General features: G+C 38.9%; 1 protein-coding gene and 1 long non-coding RNA gene across 3 annotated transcripts; one reads left to right on the top strand and one right to left on the bottom strand.

Moving 5' to 3' along the window:
* Positions 1-1,071: 1,071 nt before the first annotated feature.
* LOC145766475 (tomoregulin-2-like) lies at positions 1,072-15,674 on the bottom strand. 2 transcript variants are annotated; one of them, XM_082578196.1, is made up of 7 exons: positions 15,593-15,674; positions 14,616-14,898; positions 14,215-14,315; positions 5,559-5,661; positions 3,562-3,625; positions 2,985-3,097; positions 1,074-1,878 (listed from the first exon to the last, which is right to left on the bottom strand). In XM_082578196.1, exons 2-7 carry the CDS (start codon positions 14,735-14,737, stop codon positions 1,722-1,724), a joined length of 660 nt encoding a protein of 219 aa, XP_082434322.1. In that variant the 5' UTR covers positions 14,738-14,898; positions 15,593-15,674; the 3' UTR covers positions 1,074-1,721. The 2 variants fall into 2 exon arrangements, with proteins under 2 accessions (XP_082434321.1, XP_082434322.1); XM_082578195.1 differs by lacking the exon at positions 15,593-15,674 and having other exon boundaries at positions 1,072-1,878; positions 14,616-15,129.
* A 508-nt stretch (positions 15,675-16,182) lies between these two features.
* LOC145765957 (uncharacterized) lies at positions 16,183-17,345 on the top strand. Its single transcript, XR_014288683.1, has 2 exons — positions 16,183-16,279; positions 16,682-17,345. It is a non-coding gene; the product is annotated as an uncharacterized LOC145765957 (long non-coding RNA).
* Positions 17,346-20,855: the final 3,510 nt, after the last annotated feature.

Below are 20,855 nucleotides of genomic sequence, written 5' to 3'. Positions count from 1 at the left end.
ATTTTTTTTTGTGAGAATCTATAAAACCGTCTTTCTTTGATTTTGCAGTAGGCTACTAAGTTAAATATTTTCATAATAGGCCTAAAACCATAAAAAGTCTTAAAGTTTATATATAATATTTTGCCAATTTATTATAAATTGAGTTGGAACACTGACCTATTTTTGCCAACAAAAACTTGCATAAAGGGAACACTGCTCGTGAAACACAATAACGGTGAAACGCACACTAGTGTTTACATGACATTTACAAACTTAAAATAAGCAACCCTATGCTCACAGACAATTTCGAAATTCGAAAACGGACGTTTTAATCAACCACTGGGACAGTGTGGCTGGACATTGCATTGGAATAACTTTAAGCGACTCGCACCTAGAACTACAATCTGATTGGTCTGTCGGTGTAATTGTATGCAAAGCAAAGATATGCTTTCCGGAAAGTATTTTTGCCTTCATGCTTTTTAACTCCTCAAAAAAGTATTTTTGGTTATACTTGTACGCTGATACCTTCCGCGGGCCGCACATAACAGGGTGTCGGGCCGCCAGCTGGTGACCCCTGGGCTATTCGAAATGTAATTCAAATAATTTGTTTTATTTGTTTTGAACAGTCTTTTTCGTTGCACTGTCTATGTAGCCCGCATAGAAGGACAAGTAATAAGTGATGTTCGATGTGATCTTCGCAGGTGAAGCTAGTGTTGTCGGGATAAAGTCCAACAGGAAAGAGATGTCATGTTGCATCGGGGTGAGAATTTCTTTCGTATTGATGTGTTGAGAAATTCTTCCGTATTGATGACATCACGAGCAAACATGTTTTAGCCTTCTTCTGGTTGCGCAATGACGCAGTGGTGTCACAAGGTGTTTTGATTATCATTGTCGTCTTGGTGCCACCAACAATCATGCATGGTGTCGTCATTGGTCATGTTGCAGCACAATCTGTTGTTACGTAACAACCAACAAGCAGGTAGCTTATATAGTCGGGATGACCATAGAAAGCAAAACAGAAGAAACAATAAACATCGTTTTCTTTTGGCCTACGGCTCTTATGCCGTCATTTCTATTTTGTTGCTCCATTCTCAAACCATGCGCCTCAACTACAAATCATTTTCAAAATGCCTTTCAATCAATGATACCACTTAACGAGTTCATCTTTTAGTAGTTTGCGTTTAATTTTGAATTACAATTTTGAAGAATGATTTGCCAATATTTCGACGATATAAATAACACCAATTATATTAACCAAAAAACGTTTTCTTTCTGATCAATGTCAAATTGATACTTTCCTCCACCCCTTAAAACGGTCTATAAAACGATTGAATACTAAAATATCATTTCGAAGTTAAAGTCTGAAATTTCCTTTCTTTGATATTTTTCTGAATAAACTTTTCTTTTAATAGCTGCCAAACTTGAAAATTTTACTTTAGTCACTGATCAGTAAAAAAATAAATTGCCAGATCAGGGCGGCTTCTTACTGTATAAATAAATCGTTTATTTTTATTTGATGTTGCAAACTATAAATAGATCTTTAAATAAAAATATCAATGCGAACATGTTTCAACTTAATTGACCCAAAGCAGAAAAGCCCAAGGTAGTTACGGCTAATAAGCAGAAGGTGATAATATAAAAACAAAACAATAAATAAAGATCTCCCTCGTCCCTCTACTGTGAGACTGTGTCATTTTTTGCACTGCGGCTGAATACAACCAAACAGTGATGCGATTCTTTCTTCAACCATCTTGCTCTTCTATGGTGGATATGCAGTTCGCATTTCCTTCCTGCCCACGCCGCTTCTCAATCGGGTTTCGTACCGGGGTCACTAAACCACCACCCACTCCCTTCTTTCCGTCTTCAGCAAACATGTTATCGTCGGAAGACTCGCGACATCTAATGACAAGTTGGAATTGTTTATAGTCATTTAATATTTATATTAAAATGTTAAGTTTTCCGCAACAGCAAAGCCAACTGGCATGATGTAGGAAGCACGTTGTAACAGTTGCTCGGCAACGACAAGGCAAACTGTCATTCATAGAAACGACTTTGTTCAATATCAAATGATATTTTTGGAAGATTTCAGCTTCATTGATTTAAAGAATTGAGGTTTAGAGAAACAGATTTTTAAAATGTTACAAAAGATCAAGTTTATAGATGTGTAGAGAATTTATTTCCAGTGTTCGCATGTCCTGGTCATCTGCTTAGGCATAGCTGCAAGTTCTATTGCACATGTTTGCGGCATTAGCTAGATTCACATAGTTTTAATTACAACTTTCCCAATCAGAGAATTCACAATAGCTACAACTACAAAACAAACTGCGTAGGCCTAACTAAAGAAATTGGTGTCTTTTCAATTGAACATCGTATTTTCTTATTAAACTTGTCAAAAAGAGTTTGTTTAATAAGAAAAGAATGCCATGGATTTTTTAACTTTATCAGCAACAGGACCAATTCATCAGGATGAAAACCAGATCTGGATAAAGAAACATTCCGATTTAAGATTTCAGATTGAAACCAGGCAGCGGGTGTCCAGGGGTGCGTTGCTTGAGAAAATTTTTTTTTAACATTGGCTTCACTGTAATGCAGAAACATGTCTTATATGCTAATTCTTAAAAGTGTGCATTGGTCGACAAAAGATTGGTACGCAGGTCATGTACATGACACATTTGGAGGTTAGTGAGTTTTTGAATCAACAGCAACTGACCGTTGGTGTCCTTCAAGCTGGTTCAAGGATTAGTTAGCACCAACAAACATTTGAATTTATCTGTCAGGCTCATTCTGCAGGTTGGCAAACCTGGGTCAGGAGGAAAGCATGGTCAGGTGGCGAGGGTTTGAAGTAGGATTTTATTCTTGGAATATCTTTCACATGACAAGCCAAGTAACGTCCACACTTATCGGAGCGGCTTTAAATTAGATAGTTGCATACGTCACTAGAGTGAGTTGTTGCAGATTAAGATTTGGCAGATAACAACTTGTTAAGCTTGCGTCATTTTACTGACCTTATGAAGCAATAAACAATGTGTAATATTGCAATAAGTGAAAGGATTCCGACGACAACTAAGAAAGCAACTTTAAATGCTGAATCTTCCCGGTTATTTGGATTCTCTTCCGTCTGTAAGATATTGGAAAGTTACCAGGTGTTCCATACTTAATCCTGACATTGTCAACTTCTCAATCCGCATGGTGATTAATCACAAGAAAGAAGCCACCACGACAAGCAAGTATGCGTGCAAGCGCTTCAAACAGAATATTGAAGAAGAGGAAATATGAAGAAGCAAACACATGCCAGAAAAAGATGGTAGGCCTAGCCTATCTGCCAAAACGTGCACAAAACCCAAGCGAACTGGTCCATTGTTGCAAAGAAGCATTTGAAACATCTGGTCCTATTTGATTCATGCAGATAAATTTTTCAATGTGTCTGCGCCCAGCACAAAAGCATGACATGTAATTACATATGTATAGCGATTGTACAGCTTCCAAATGACATGCATCACCAGCTAACTGGGGCAGCGCAATGATAAAGGCATGCTTCAGAAACAACAGCAATAGCAGGCATGCTCATTTAGCCACGATTACCTTAACACCTTGTACATTGATGGAACCTTTCTCGCAACGACTTCCTTCGAAGCCTGATATGCATCTGCAAAGAAAGTCAGTTCAGTTGGTGCAAATGCAGAAAGATAAAAATATGAAGTCGAAGTAACGTTATTATAATTGTTTAACTTTCCAAATATACTTTGAGTTCAATTTTCTATAACCTGATCTGAACCGGCAATCAACCAGTTTCATGACAATATATAAAAACATAGTTTCGGGAAAGAGTTTGCTTTCTTGTACCAAAGACAGGCAAGACACAGTACAACATGGTTGAGCATTATAACAATATATTTTACATATTTACCAACAGTTTTAACAGTCGAACGTTTTCGGCTTAACTTAAGCCGTCATTGAAAATCCAGAAATATTTATAAAAAAGCAATAAACACTTCTTGAACGCAGTGGCGGCTCGTGGTCTCAAAACATGGGGGGGCTGCATCAACCAGTAGGCTAACCTAATATAAATAATTATAAACCTGTACCGGACTGAGTTATAAATGCACTGAGTTTGGGTTAGTAACACAGTAACATATTCTTTTAATTGGCTGTCGTTTAATGTTTTTATCATTTAAAGTAAACTTTTGATAATTGCTTGAATTTGGTCAAGTTTAGGTGGTCACCAGATGGATGTAGTACTATTTTGGGACTTGGTATTAACTTAGTTGGTTAGATCTATGCTTGTGCTTTCCAACGATAGCAAATTTGTTGAAATTGAACAACAAATAAATAAATGGGAGACAGTTTCCTTCAGGTGTTTTTCAGTGCATTTCCACCCCGTACTTCCTCCTTTATAATAGTCCATTCCAACCTGTGTGACGTTTCATTACGTCATCATCCCAAAAGGACGAATTGTGAAAGAGCACCAATAATTACAGTAATTGGCTTTATACTTCACATCAAAACTAGTCTGTCTCAGTGACTTCTCAAAACACAGATCAAGTAAAGTAACCTACGATCCCTTCACCTAATCACCGATAGCTTCCACACGTTTACCCTAAAGATTTACGAGAATCAAAGTTGGAATCCCTGACCAGGGTCTGTTCTATTTGCAGTCCCTACAGCGCTTGTTCAGTGATGCTAGAAAACTTTTTTCTGAAAAACGTACGTCATAGAAAAAAGAACAAGCAACACCGGACCTGCAGAATTTGCAGACCCAGAGTTGCCAATTAATTTTTGTAACACAAATTTTTTTTTATTACAAAAAAAAATTAATATTAAGAGTTTTTTTAATTCTTCAAGCGAAATAAATTAAAAAAACATAGCAAAACTATCTATATGTAATATAATTCACATATGCACAAAAATGTTGGGGGGGCTGCAGTCCCGCAGTCCCTTATGACGAGCCGCCACTGCTTGAACGTAACTAGCTAGCTGACTATATGCATCAAGAAATACGCAACGATTAAAAGCAATAGTATGAAAAACAGACAGACAGACAGACAGACAGACAGACAGACAGACAGACAGACAGACAGACAGACAGACAGACAGACAGACAGACAGACAGACAGACAGACAGACAGACAGACAGACAGACAGACAGACAGACAGACAGACAGACAGACAGACAGACAGACAGACAGACAGACAGACAGACAGACAGACAGACAGACAGACAGACAGACAGACAGACAGACAGACGGAAAACAAATTACATTAGAAAAAGGCAACTACATAGGCCTAACTATAAAAGAATTTCCACCCCAGGGTACGTGATACATCTAATAAATGTTGAGCAGAATGGACGCACCTCCGCAAATAATTAATTGTTTGTTTAAATTTGGGTTGTAGTGTTTGCTTATCAGCGCTTCCTCAATTTTTGTGTCAAATTTGGATCTGCCTTTGCGTGAAATTTTAAACGATTCAGTAGAGAATTTCTGATCTGTGCAAAAAGAACACTTCATGATATGATCTTTGATGGCACTTTTCTTTTAAAAATGTTGAAATCTTCCGTACAGATAGTTACATGGTCTCACTTGCAGTAAGGCACGTTGGTTATGTCAGCTAGTAGACACTCTCCGAAGTTCACGCACAGCGTTGACTTCTCTGGTGGACACCTTCTCGCAGTTTCTCTGATCGCTGCAAAAAGAATATAAGCAATAGAATAATAATTAAGACTCAAATCAGTTCTCGGATCACGTCTTTGCCAGTGCCAGATATTTAACTTTAAATTTACTGCCAATATTTAGCTTTTTCAAAATAATGAAAACTTCTCTTTAACTTCTCACACTGAACGCAAAAGACATTGTGAGCTTACCCATCTGCCCCTGTAAATATAGTTTAGAAGAGCACTATACAGGTTATACTATCACCATGGGAAGACGGGCAAAGCGGGACACTTTTCGTAAAAACGTAATTTCAGCAACAGCGATGGTTGGATTTAGTTAATTTCTTTTTTAATTGAAAGGCTTAGTTGGTCAGCATATTTGGTTCGAAGATCAAGCGGAATCTTTCTACTCTTACAATACAAACGAAATTTTTTTTTTTAACGACCCGCTTTGCCTCAGCCGTGGGGCAAAGCGGGACATTTCATTTTTGCAGGATTTGGTACTGTTTAGCCGCTTCTCTCAAAGACAACTTCTTGCTTTTCACATTTTCTGTTGCATTCTTGATAGGCTATTGGCATCCTTCCATTTACCCATTTCAGTTTTTCTTTTATAGCGACGAACCATTGTCAGAATTAAATTGTATAGGCCTACCGGTACAATATAAATGAAAGCTGATAAATATTTTATAATCTTGAAGGCTAAAAGAGTCGTAAACAAAAATTCAATCAACAAAAGAACCACAGATACAATCTAGACTTCTAGAGTCTCATTTTGCCCTAATGCACTGTCCCACTTTGCCCCAAATACAGCTGTCCCACTTTGACCCAAAGTACAGCCTTTAGAAAATAACATCTCTGGTGAAACCTGTAAAGTTTTAGGAAAAGTTGCTTTTATTATCAACAAATACTGTCTCAATGTCTAAGATAAAAACAAAGCTACCAACAAATTCTCTTATGCAAACAAATGTGGTAGCTACTTTTCCATCTCTTTCTTATAAGAAACTATGCCAAAACACATTATATTTCCTCACGACACGCTTTGTGATCTGCCAGTCGCCATTTTTCCGCAACAAATACAGTTTATAGTTGCCTAACTAGTGCTTCCGTTAGAGGGAGCCAAAGAGTACAAAACGGGAGATATCGCGATGTCCGCTTTGCCCCGCGTCTTGCTTTGCCCCGTCTTCCCCTAGATGTTGTATGCAAGAAAAGTGCAAAGGATTATGTTCCTCAAGACGTTCTGACTGCGCGTGTCACCCACACTCAGTGTACTTACCAGACAATATGTTGCTACTAGAGATGTAAAAAAACGTTTTCTTTTTTATCGTTTTCTTTTGTTTTCATTCTTTTTTTTTGTTTTTTATCGTTTTTTTTTTTTACCTATTTTGACATTACCTGTCACAATATGTAGCAATTAAGGTAATCTCATTGCAATAACACAACAGATTATTCATCTGAGGACTCTGATCTTGCATAACTACTTCGTAGCAGACAAATAGACTTTTACTACATCAGATTTTTGTTAGTTTCATTAAATTTGTTCTTGTTCCCAAATAAAATAAGTTTTCATCTTTGATGTTTGTTTTGTATCTTTCTCCTGCATTGCGGGAATATGGGTAAAACTTTATACTTGTCAGGAAAAGTATTATGAAGCAATTATTCACTCTGTGAACATTGAGCAGTGCTGAAAAACTCTACTTTAAAGAAAAAATTGCTTCATTTAGGGTTAGTAGTTACTAGCAATAGTCAACATGGGTGGTGGGCATTTGAATAGAACATTAACCTAAACCTTTTCTGACAAATGCACTTACTTCTGACAGCTAAACATATCAGTGATAAGATCTCTTGCATTATGTCACAAATGATCTGCAAGAAGCATCAATGACAAAGTGTCTAAGTCGGCAGCAGTGGCCGAGTGGTTAGCGCGTTGGGCTCGCAGTCGAGAGCCTGCATGTTCGACTCCAGCCACCCGCACTTGCTGTTGTTTCTCTGGGCAAGAAACTTTACGATAATTGCCTCTACCCAGTCATCGATTTTGAGTAATGGGTAGTACCAAATTTAAGTCATAAGTAGAGTAGACAACCGGAAACAGACATTGCCATCGGCTGCAGCGTGGGTCAGGTGTACGTCGGAAGGCGTACACCGATGCATAGGGCTCAAGTCCGCTTTCCCGCAATGCAGGATAAAGATAAACAAACAAACAAAACAAAACAAAAGACCTTACAACACACGAAAGGAATACTTCTGTTTCAACATTTATAAAGCATATACATGGTTGCTAAGCTATCAGTTAAAAAACATGTTTAACAAGCTATTGGCAATAGCTTGCATTAGTAAATTACCACAAACAAGGTAATGTGTGTTCTGAATACTGCCATCCAGTGGCGTAGCCAAGGGGGGTTTGGGGGTTTTAACCCCCCTTTGGCACGCGTGTGACGTCACGATATTGAGAATGATGATTTTAGTCTTTTTATGTCTCTAAAACAAAGTTTGCCTAATTTTAAACGAAACTGCATTAAAAGAGCGAGTTTTGCCAATACCAAACATTCAAATATCAGAAGAAAACATAGAGACTTAGCTTTATTTCCGAAAAATGCCGAAGAAAACATGATCTTATCCTTTTGCTATGCCACCGGAAAGCACTATTTTACAGGAATATTCATACCCACATTTTTGTTGAAAATGCTCTCAGAATGCACCAGATTCAAAGTAATTTTTCAAAATTCTCAGACCCCCCACCTCTGGGTGTGGTCTTAGGCAAACACGCCGACGGGCTTAGCTCAACCCCCTCCCACCCCCTTTCAAAATTCCTCGCTACGCCACTGCGGTGCCATTTTGTTTTTGCCAAATTTTTGTCAACCCATTAAGTGTATACAAGAATAACAAGTACCGGTATACTAACACCATAGGCTACCTTCCATCCATAAAGGGCACTTCCATAAAAGGAAAAAGAAATTAACTCATGTGTCATGTATCAAATTGCAATAATTCAATGTTTGTCAGGTCTACTGCCATAACACATGCCTGAGAATGAAGAAGAAAGTGAAACAACGCAGAGCTATGCAGAAAACATAATCTGCTGCCAAAACACAAACACTTAGGAATTTTAGCACACCAATAAAACCATTTTTACTAGTTTAATGTTTTTCAAAAGCACTAGAATAAAACTAAGCTGCAAATTGTAAAAAATTTGCAACTTTTCCAGAAAAATATGAAAAAAAACGCGTGTTTTTTTGGCCCAAGTTTTTTTTGAAAAAAAAACACTTTAAAAAAAAAAAACGGTTCGTTTTTTTTTGCATTTACAACTCTATTTACAACTGTAGTTGCTACACATACAAACGAACAAAGAGCCGGTACTATGACAGTTTATCGAACGACTATTGATCGAACGACAATTTATCGAAACGACAGTTTATCGAACGCAATTTATCAAACGATTGTTTATCGAAACGACAGTTTATCGAAACGAGTGTTCACTGAACGACAATTTATCGAACGACAGTTAATCGAAAACCTAATCCCAATCCCAACCCCTAACCCTAACCCCAACCCCCAACCCCTTTACCCTTAACCCTTAACCCCCAACCCCCAACCCCCAACCCCAAACCCCAACCCCTAACCCATATTATATCTAACCCTAACCCCTTAACCCTTAACCCCTAACCCCTTAACCCCTTAACCCCTTAACCCTAACTCCTAACCCCTTAACCTCTAACCCCTAACTTCAACCCTTAAACCCTAACCCCAATCCTTAACCCAAATCCCTAACCCCAATCCCTAACCCCAATCCTTAACCCCAATCCCTAACCTCAATCCCTAACCCGTTACCCTAACCTCTTAACCCTAACCCCTAACCCTAACCTCTAACCCCTTAACCCCTAACCCTTAACCCCTACCCCTAACCCCTAGCCTTTAACCCCAAACCCCTGAGTATTCCATTGCATATGTGCTTCGTCGTTCGATAAACTGTCGTTTCGATAAACAATCTGTCGATAAACTGTCGTTCAATAAATTGTCTTTCGATAAATTGTCACGTCACGCAACGAGCCATATACCAAGTAACCTGTTGCCATCTATTTCCACTGGCGACCAGGCAGCGTAGAATAGCGAATAGCTTTGGTTTATAAACATAATCAAACCGAACAAATACGCCGAAAAGGTGATACTCAACAAACTATCACTATCTCATTGACCTATCGTTTTTATGTAATTTACACAATTTAGGTCACATCTCAAGATAGCTTTCAGATTTTGGACAAGAAAACGTCTTATTTTAATTACATTTTATCGATGACAGGTGAAAGTTCGCTCGCAAATTTCACGTGTTCGTATTATGAGTTGTTGGTTCGTGTGGAAAGAGCTTTTGTTCCAGTAGCTCAAGTTAGTTCGCTCATTACTATGAACTAACAAGGTAGTTTGACGTTTAATCGCAAATAGCCTCGCGGACCGGTGAAAGAAAACACGAAGTTTGATGTTTAGGCTACTTAGCCTATCGTTCTATAGATTTTTTTTACAGCGGTTTAAACACACTACAGTGCATTTGGAAAATAAAATAGGTAAGTAGAAATCATGGTTGGAAAAGAAAACTAGTTTGTTGAGAGTCTGGGAAGATTGCTCCACAGAAAATTTTGACTAATTTAACATTGTTTTGATCGTTTTATTGTGCACTTTTAGGCGCAATAATAATTTTTGGTCAAGACTTTCTTTAAAACTTTTCTAGGAGTTTTAAGGGTTCCTTTGAATAACAAGTTTCGATTTAAAATTTAAGTTACGTTTTACATATTTTTTTATCACGACTACGGAAGAATCTCAATGATTTATTGTTGAAGGTTTATATAGTATTGCATGAGCTTACAGTAAAATTTCGAGAATCAATCTGAGGTGCCCCATCTTTTGCAAAGGCACATTTTACCTTAAATCTAAAAAAAGGTCAATTCAATTGCTAGTGAGCAAGGTGTTTATTTTGAGTATTTTATTAGTATCTTGGTTTTTGTGGGGCCCTTAAAACTTTACCGGTAACCTACTAGCTTTTAAGTTCACTGCTGTAACCATCTGTTCCCACTGCCACTCGTTAGGCAAGAGATTGAGCGAACAAAACGAGGGAGAAATGTTGCAAAAATGTAGAAATAAAGCCTACAACAGATTATATTTATAAGTAATACAGTATTTATTTTTACGTATTTATTACATGGCTGCAATTATCTTCACTTTAATTTATTCCATGGCTAAGGACATGCTTTCAACCAACTTACACTCTTGACGGCCATTTTCGACGTATGTTCTCTAGACCAGTGGTTCTCAACTTTTTAACAGTGGGGGACCGGCAAAATTTAAAAAAATGTTCGCGGACCGGCAACCAAATATTTCTAACGTTTTGTTAACCAAAGTTGTCGTTGCGCACCATAATACAAGATTTTAGCATATGATACCCAGTAGCGTAGCCAGGAATTTTGAAAGGGGGGGGTTTTGACTACCCAGCGGCGGGGGGTCTGGGGGGCCTCCCCCAGAAAATTTTAAAAAATTACTTTGAATTTGGTGCATTCTGAGAGCATTTTCAACAAAAATGTGGGTACGAATATTCCTGTAAAATGGTGCTGTCCGGTAGCATAGAAAAAGGATAAGATCATGTTTTCTTCGGCATTTTTCGGAAAAAAAAGCTAAGTCTCTGTGTTTTCTTGTTGCTAATTCCTGGCTGAGATGTTTGAATGTTTGGTATTGGCAAAACTCGCTCTTTTAGTGCAATTTTGTTTAAAAATAGGCAATTTTTATTTAGACTGAAAGCATCATTCTCAATATCGTGACGTCACACGCGTGCCAAAGGGGGGAGTTGTAACCCCCAAAACCCCCCCCTTGGCTACGCCACTGATTTGTATTCAGGACAAAAATTGGAATAAAACGGCAATCAAATCAACTCAAACAGGAAAATGTCAATCCATTTGCATACAAAATCAATGTCAGTGGGAAATTTGCTATTGTTACGCTGCCAGTAGCTTGTGTGAGGAAAACGAGATATCAAAGAAGTTTCTAAAACACGTAGCTCTGTTTCGGCACCCAGGCGATTTCTTTGCTTTGTTATTAATTTCTAAATAGCTTGTTGAAACAATTGCCATCAAATCGATTGTTTTGAAAGTTAGGCACGAATTCGTTTGCAAGAGATAACCAGAAGTGTGACAATGTTTTTCGAATCTGGACTGCAAAGTAGAAGCACAACATATCGTAATTCAACCAGACTTTCTTTTTCATGAAGATTAAGGTCACATGTGTTGACATCATCGATGCATGGATTGTTTATCCAAAAGTTTCCATATCGAAGATCTTCATGTTACGCAAAATGATCGTCAAAATTCTTAGCCAACTGCTCACAATTCTTAGCCAACAACAAGTGTTGACTCACAACGCTCAGCACCTCTTTTTACTTTTTTCACCACTCCATTTTACCAGCATTCTCCACAGCAAATCGGCTTGTCTTTATTTCATTCCGAAGCGCTATTTTCCGCATAGTCTTTGAAAAACAAGATCTTTGCTTTCTCAAACTCCGGTTCTGGCAAATTTCCATTGCAGGCCTAACTGTATCCCGGAACTTCAAATTTATCTATTTCCAAATTTTCGTCTCCAACGACTTTGAAGTTTTCAAAATGAATGACAAAATTCCCCATTTGGTTATGTATTTCTGTGTTTCAAAACTTTTTGAAAATTACAGGAAATTTGTCACAAAAAGATTATCAATGCCACAGAATTAGGTCATAAAAAAGTTCACCTTTATTATCAAACAATTTTACGTGGAGATATGTCAGTTTTACGGCTGTGCGTGTTTCACAGTGCGATCACAATTTTACAATATGCTAATGACTCCACGTTAAAATATGAAGCTTTGCAGAAAATATGATCTTCTGCGGACCGGAAAAAAAAATTACACGGACCGGCACCGGCACGCGGACCGGCGGTTGAGAACCACTGCTCTAGACCCCGTAACAATCTTTTCGTGACCAGTAGCCTACTGGGTCGTTACCTGGTGGTTGGGGATCCCTGGGCTAAACAAGCAGTAAATACTGGTTGCTCGCTCACTGTTTTGAAAAAACTAAACCTCTACGAACAAGTAGGCTAATTCTATCTGTACTGCTGGTTTCAACAAGGTAGTGCCGGTTTCAACAAGGTTTTCAACCGCTTGAAACCGCAATCATATGCGAAGTAATTGGTTTCACTCTCAATAATTTAAGTGACAAAACATTGCTTTTATGAGACTGAACCTTTTCCGGCATCTTGGAAACCTGTGTGCCATGTCAGTGGTCAGATTGTGAATGTTTAAAGGAGGTTACTGCTTATAGCAACGAAGGTTCGATCTTAGATTAGGGCGTATAAAAAAGCTACTGTAATAGTTAGGACAAATTGTAGGTGTCGATACAGCTAAAATGCAAAGTTAAAACTGGCATTATGCCATCACAACAGATCTTAACTAGGGTACTACGACAGTTTATCGAACGGTAGGCACTTTAACATTACCCACTGGTCGAAGAGGTACGCAATCATGCGTGACATGTTCATTCGCGATTCAGCTGATTTCAGTCATGTGACTCGTGACGTGATATTCTGATCGAAAAATTTTGATACAAAGAAATTTAACTGAATGCTTCACCACAACCACCGTTGCCTAATGGTTAGGGCAGAGGAGTATAGTAATTTCGATTTGTGGGTTTGATTCCCACCCTCTGCTAATACTATTTTTTCTTCTGCAACTGAACTGAGTGCAAGAAGGATCTTAATGGTAGCCACTTTAACAAGTCGAAATTGTGACTAAAACACAAATATTGATTGAACATGTCACGCATGATTGCGTACCTCTTCGACCAGTGGGTAATGTTAAAGTGCCTACCTTATCGAACGACAGTTTATCGAAGGACTATTGATCGAACGACAGTTTATCGAAACGACAGTTTATCGAACGACTGTTTATCGAAACGACAGTTTATCGAAGCGACTGTTCACCGAACGACAATTTATCGAACAACAGTTAATCGAAAACCTAACCCCTAACCTAAAACCTAACCCTAACCTCAACCCTTAACCCTAACTCCTAACCCTCAACTCTAACCCCTAACTCTAACCCTTAACCCCTCACCCCTAACCCTTAACCCTTAACCCTTAACCCCTAACCCCAACCCTAACCCCTAACCCCAACCCTAACCCCTAACCCTTAACCCTAACTCCTAACCCTCAACTCTAACTCCTAACCCCTAACTCTAACCCTTAACCCCTCAGCCCTAACCCTTAACCCTAACCCCTAACCTTTAACCCTAACCCCTAACCCTTGAGTATTCCATTGCATATGTGCTTCGTCGCTCGATAAACTGTCGTTTCGATAAACAGTCGGTCGATGAACTGTCGTTTCGATAAACAGTCAGTTCGATGAACTGTCGTTTCGATGAATTGTTGTTAGATAAACTGTCTTTCGATAAACTGTCGTTCGATTAACTGTCGTTCGATAAATTTTCTCGCGTCACGCTTAACTAGTACCGTAGGCCTATGATGCAGAAATGACCAAATCAATCAAACCTGTTTCAAATACTGTAGTTGCATCAGGTTGTACTTACGTTTACAGTCTGGACTGCCACATCTTCCTTTGCAAACTGGGTCTATTCGTGTCTGTGACGTGCATTCCTTTGCCCTTCTGCAAACGTCATTGACATATGTCCTGCAAGTATCGCATAGCTTTACTAACAATTGAGTTGTCGTTTTACCGAACTACGGCACAGTAATTTGCTAACATATGATAAATAAACAGGAATTACGCCTTCCCTTTGCATCTGATGAAATCTTGAGTTGTTGGAAGTTTCTGTCGGGTTAGTGATCTGTGCTAATTGAATGAAGGAGTGGTGCTGTGCAAGGTTCAAAACGAAGCATTCAGGTCGGCAATAATAATCCATTGCCGCGCAACAACTTCCGTCATTTAAGAGGCAGAGGTCTACCCAGTCAATAGCCACGTTCTACTTACACGTTGTCGTTTCCACATACAGGATCCAGTCCGACCCGAGAGCAAGCAAATGCTTCACATTTACAAATGTGTTGTTCCCCGTTAAAGCGTCCACTCCTCCTTAACGATTGCACAGTGTCCATAGGGGTGCATTGGCCTCCAAAGTTACACGAGCTAGGTTTATTTGGTTGACAAAGGAAATAATCCCCAGAGTGAGTTGTATTCCATAAAAGAAGGAAGATGATGAGATAGAGGAGACGGTAAATTCGATTCGACAGAAAATATACAGATTTGGAGGACGAAGCTGTAATATCCATGAAATTATACTTTTTCTTACACGTTAAGTAACTGTTTTCGTTAAAATGAAGTTTAAACTTCGCAAGTCACTTCTAGTCTACAAAATAATAAAATAACTCAAAGCATGTTTGTATCAATGTAAGACATCAGGTTTTCGCTTGCATTCAAAGTTCAATAATGCTGCAAACGGGTTTGAAAATAGCCTACGTCGATCATCACTGACAACGTATCTCTTTAATGCAGCTAACTATATTAACTGCATTTTCCGCCGCAGGCCACCTACACCACCCATCAACCAATAGGTGTTTGATTTCGACCAACGCTGTAACAAACCATGATGCTATTTGCCTCCAGGAAGGAAACAGAATCTAATTTCATATAATTTGAAGTCACCTTTTCCTCACTACAACATTACTTCCCAATCCTTGCAAAGTAAAGCGTCACCTCCAAGCCCTAAATATGACTGAAGTGGTTCAGTGGCTGGCGCTGCCATGAGAGTGTCAGGATTAAGTATTTAAAAAGTTTCTAGTCAGAGAAATTTCCAAAAATTTTTTCAAAGTCACCAAAAAATGAATGGCGATTTCAAGAAACAAGTTCTTAACTAGCTTAGCACCATTTGTTTCAAGCTGCATCTCCATCATGGCAACGATGCGATATTAAACACTGGTGATAAAACTAAATGAAGTGCAACATAAACTTACATTTGCCACTGACTGCCGGAGCTTTAAGCTCGATGTGTTTATCAATCGTGCCAACAATTTAGCTCACTCGCTTGCCTGTTGTTCACAATTAGACAGATGACTGGTGAAACCTGCCGACTACGCTTTTATACGAATCTGCTTTTTTCGTTTTGTTCAATCACATGTACAGGATGACGTCACAACCAAAATTGTTCAAGTCCCGTAAAAAAAAACCAAACATCGTCACGTGATCTGATGTGGTTCTCATTAATAATAATTTACACTAAACATACATAACTCAGCAACAACACTACATTTAACATTATAAAAGCAAAAACCTCGCCCTTACTTTTTAAGGCTATATTTATCTCAATAAAAATTATCAAAACTATGGTTTTCCACGCGCTTGCATTTTTGGCCACGTTCCTGCAATAGAAGATGGCATTGCGCAACACGCGCATTATGACGTCAGTTGGAGTCAGTCAGATCGAAGCGACAATTGGTTTTGCAAGTCTTTTAGTTGTGTTTGTCCTAGAGGAAGTTGTTTTTTTTCACTGCTTCGATCTTGTTGCACGTGCTTTTTATGTGAAGGCAGGTAGCATAGGCTCTTTGCAATCTCGAGTTTGAAAAAAATAAGCCAGGTCTGTTGACTTATCCATTGAAATTGTTGGTTAAGGAACAGACCAAAGCTGTCATAGGCCATGCGAGGTAAGGTACGGTACATCTTAACCAATGTTATGTGACATTCTTGTAAGCTTCAAGTCTTTCGTTCAACTATATAAATCTTTTAAAACAAAACATTTCTCTTGCAACTTCGTTTTTTAGATTATTCTAGTTCTAAGCCAAACATTTAAAATGGTGAAAATTTGCTCTATCTGTCATACAAAATTTGTTTCTGATGCAAAGGTGATATTTTTTGCCTCCCCTAACAATGAACGTTTGCGAATTAACTGGTGCAAGTTTGCTCATCAAGTCCGCAAATGAGGACGCGATGGAAAGTTGTCAAATGAGTGAGTTCACTTGAGCTTGTTTACTGTTCAACAGCCTTTCAAGTGCTGGTGGCGTAATTGTTCCATTCATTATTAAACGACTTGCTGTTACATCTCCCAGGCAATTCAGCTTCAGGCTGGTCGCCTATAGGCAGTAGGCACGTGCTGGAGTGGCTGTTGGATGGAGAAGTTCTGGGCAAGTCCAACAGAGTCGTGCTGCCATCCTGCATTGTCTCTTTTATCCGCAGAAAGTATCCCAGTGACGATGGAGACCATGCTGGGTTCCGAAGACCAGTGTTAACATTTTAGTCTTTTTAAAACGAAATCTGGTTTATTTGCAACTGTTTGGTTTATTTTTATTTTTCGATTTGGTGTTTGTTTGGTTTGGTTTGTTTTCGATTTGTGTGTCGTAATGCGATTTGTCATCAGTATTGTATGTTGGTTTATTCTTATACTTTATTTCTGCTTCAATTTGGCTTATTCTGGTATTTTTTGTTTAGCTTCATGTGTTGTAATGCGATTTGTCATTAGTGTTGTATGTTGGTTTATTTTTTAGTTCATTTCTGCTTCAATTTGGTTTATTCTGGTCTTTTTTTTTAGCTTCATCTAGATTATTTTTAAAGAACGTAGATGTCAACACCGTCGAAGACAGTCCCAATGAATGCTAAAGCGTTATCGCATGATAGTCGACTGTACTATGTCCTACAATACAAAATATTTTCGATATAACCAAGTTTGGATGTTGTAATCTACGAAACTAGCTTTCGGCGATGGGCTTCGCAAACCACTCCTGGCACACAGGCATAAACAACTAAATTTGTATAATGCTGGCTGAAAGATGCGTCTTCACTATGGATGCCTTATAAATTTGCGCATTCACTAGCAACCAAGCCTATCCCAGCTAGTTTGATCTCCACTAACCTCGACTCCAACTGACGTCATATCGCTAGGTGGCGTTGACGAGTTTGCTACTTCCAGGTAGCGTGAGAGAGAAGCGCTAGAGAGCGTGGGAAAAGGGTCGGTTTCTCGGCTGTGGGCCTCAATTGTAAGGAAGTAAGTTTTTCAACAGGTTCCCGATGTCTTGGCAATGGATTTTAGCCTATGTTAATTTGATCGTGCAGTTGCACTTTAGGTTAGAATCCGATCAAGCAAATCCAGTTTAGTTGGCAATTAAATTATTTCAAATACAAACTATCAAGTTAAATTCATTTGCACTAAAATGTCATTTGATTTTGCAACAAGATTGACGCGTTGTGATTGGTCCTTGCCAACTCATAAATGACCTATGTCACAGCTGACGTAGGCAGTGACGCAATATTGGCTGAGTGATTCAAAGGTAAGACGTAAATACCTTTACATTTTAATCTCATATTGCCAGTAGCTAATGTATCAAGGACTGCTCTCCATTCAGCGGCATCTAATGGATGGGATAATTTCCTGGCAACAAGACTTCAACAATCGGAAACTTCACTCTGTCAATCTCGGTGACCGGGCCTGCGTCAGTAATCCAAAGCCTCTACAAGTATGCGAAACTGCCAGGATTTAGCTCTTAAAGAAGCTTTCCCAGTTCGAGGATAAAGATTCAATCAGTCAGTCGCTGATATAGGATGTATTCAAATCAAATTATTGAGGTTGTCTTAAACAAAACACTTATGTTAAGTTGAAACCATGAATTCTTTTTCGTGTGCCACATGGTCGTAGTTCAAAGCATCACAATGTCTGTCGTTGAACTCGGCCAAATCTTGTGTAGAGCAGACACGATTGTCGTGTGACATATGCTCTTTCTAAAATAATTAGGTTGTTTATTTATGCCTCTGATGGATAGCAGATCAAAGTTTGTTGTCTGAGTTTGTAAGAGAGCTGTTCAAACCGTTACCGTATGAGAGCACAGTACTGTGCAGTCTGCACAGTACTTATGAATATTGTCGAAGCGATTCCGTTGAAAGAGTTATCACAATAAACTTGCATGCTAGCACTCTTTTACCTTTTTTCTCGTGGTATATCTTTAACAATTTTTTTAAAACTTTGTATACCTCACAAAAGGAAATGTTTAAAAATACAAACTAGGATTAGGTTGCTCTTTAAGTTATCAAAAATGAATTAGTTTGTGCAGGACAATAATAATAATTGTGTTTTTATTTGCGCCCATTGCGTTAACATACTCTGCGATACCTCAGACGACAGGAAGCAGCGAAGTGACATATAGTCTTCCAGTCAAATGTTTCCCTTGTTTTGGCTTGTTATTATGTGTCTTTGTGGAGACACAGCCTCGTGCTCTGGAGCGGTGTCGAACCAACGTCTATTCGAATGTCGTGCAGACGTTATCACCACTCGGCTACGCAGCGGACAATACAATTAATTAAACAAAGGCGAAATACATGGAGTGAAAGGTGAGTCCCCTACTTGATCAAGCATTAGGGGATGTGAAGATAAGGTTCTCATGATACTAAGCCTTCGGCACTAAGAGAGTAGGGTGGCCAGTTCCTTTCTCTCGGCCGCCTTTATTTCAGCAACTACACACACCCGATTTATTACACCCTGGGTAGAGGTGAGCGGTGTTTGTCAACAACCAGCTTAAGCCGGGAGTCGAATCAGGATTGCATGATTGGAAAGCGAACGCCTTATCGCTGCGCCATCCCACCGCAGCGATATACATGGAGTACGCTATGTTAAATTGGTTGTAAAAAATAGAAAGTCCTCAAAATCAAATCGATTGACAGGAGGTTTGAGAAGCCATCTTAACATATTCATCTTATTTTGAAAACGTTTTGCGTATTTTGTGGCATAGTAGCCTAATGCTTTGTAGTTTATGCGCAGCTTGCATTTTGCCATTGATTCGTCAAAGTACAACTAGATTTGTGTAGCAGTTAGAGTTATGACGGAAAGATTTCTATTACTTTTAGTGTTTAACGAAGTTTGAATAGCCTATCGTAGACTAAACCGACTATTAAAGCGTGTCATGTTCATTTCAACCGTAGTGGGTCTTCAAGGTACTCGCTCAGTCCATCTGGCCTCCGTGGTGCATGTGTCCCGTTGGGCATACTTTAAATCCACTTTAGTTGACGTGCCTTCGCAACCGCTACAAGTGATTTACCACCACTTGGTAGCCTAAGTGCTGGAAGGCATCAATGCATTGCATCCGTTTATTCATTGATTTGAATTAATCTATATTGATTTAATTTCCGCATTTTGTAACTTTCGAGATTTTAATCCTGCGCGCTTGTTGATTTGACAAGCACTGTTAAAATGTTTCAATTTTTGTTGTTGTTGATATGTTGTCACGCTCTAGTAACGAACCTACATACAAAGATAAATATTCAATTATGAGAACCAAGAGACGTCATAATTGTTTAATTCTCGCTATGTGCGGAAAAACAGCGCGCTTCAAAGTCAGTTCTCTATTCAATGGCTCGTAGTGGCCTGCACAGAGAATATTTTGGGCCCGGTACTAATCAAATCTTTGGGCCCCAAACATAGGCGTAGCCAGGGGGGGCGAAAGGGGCCATGGCCCCCCCAAATTTTCAAAGTTTAGATTCCAAAGTTGAGCCCTTTGTTGAAAATATAATAAAATTTGTAGAAACATATAACGTTTTCCAAAAGATTTGGCTATTAACACCCCCAAGGACTTGTTTTAGACACACAGAAAGACACCAATAAATTTTGCAAATCGTAAATCGCGCAAATTTACGCGATCTACGTTTTATTTTACTAATTTGTTGAAGCAATTTCAGAAGGGCTTACTTCGTTGGGTTTTTGTGTAGGTGAGTTTTTGGTGTTCTCTAATTTTAGCCGCAGTTTTTGCCTGTTCGTGTGTAAGAGCTACCTTTAATAAGTTAATAGCTGTTTATCTGCTAATAAATTTTATACAAATATTACCTTAAAAGTGTTTCCAGAAAGCGCTATAATCCATTATTTGAGTGTAATTTTGCAAAAATTTTCCGGGGGAGCATGCCCCCGGACCCCCCTAGAATACGCGTGCCTTCGGCACGCGCTAACCATTCACCAGCTTTATTGCTTCCCTTGCTCAACCCACCAGAATACGCCACTACGCATCAGGTGGCGATGGCTCAAATCAAACACTTTGTCGTTCTCTTCAATTCATTAAATATTTGGCCCCCCCCAAATTTTTTTCCTGGCTACGCCACTGGCCCCAAATCAAGACACTTCTAAGAAAACGCACTATCCAAAAATAAGCGGTGGTTTGTTGAAGTTCCTGAGCCTCTTGAAAAGGTTGCAGGCCAGCAAAATCATTTCAGGTCCCAGTCAAAAGTTACCTCCTTGACCCCTCTGTCAAC

This window comes from Aplidium turbinatum, chromosome 3 (genome assembly GCF_918807975.1).
Source record: "Aplidium turbinatum chromosome 3, kaAplTurb1.1, whole genome shotgun sequence".
Taxonomy (NCBI): domain Eukaryota; kingdom Metazoa; phylum Chordata; class Ascidiacea; order Aplousobranchia; family Polyclinidae; genus Aplidium; species Aplidium turbinatum.
The sequence above is the reverse complement of the archived record's forward strand: the minus strand, read 5'-3'. Positions and strand labels throughout refer to the sequence as shown.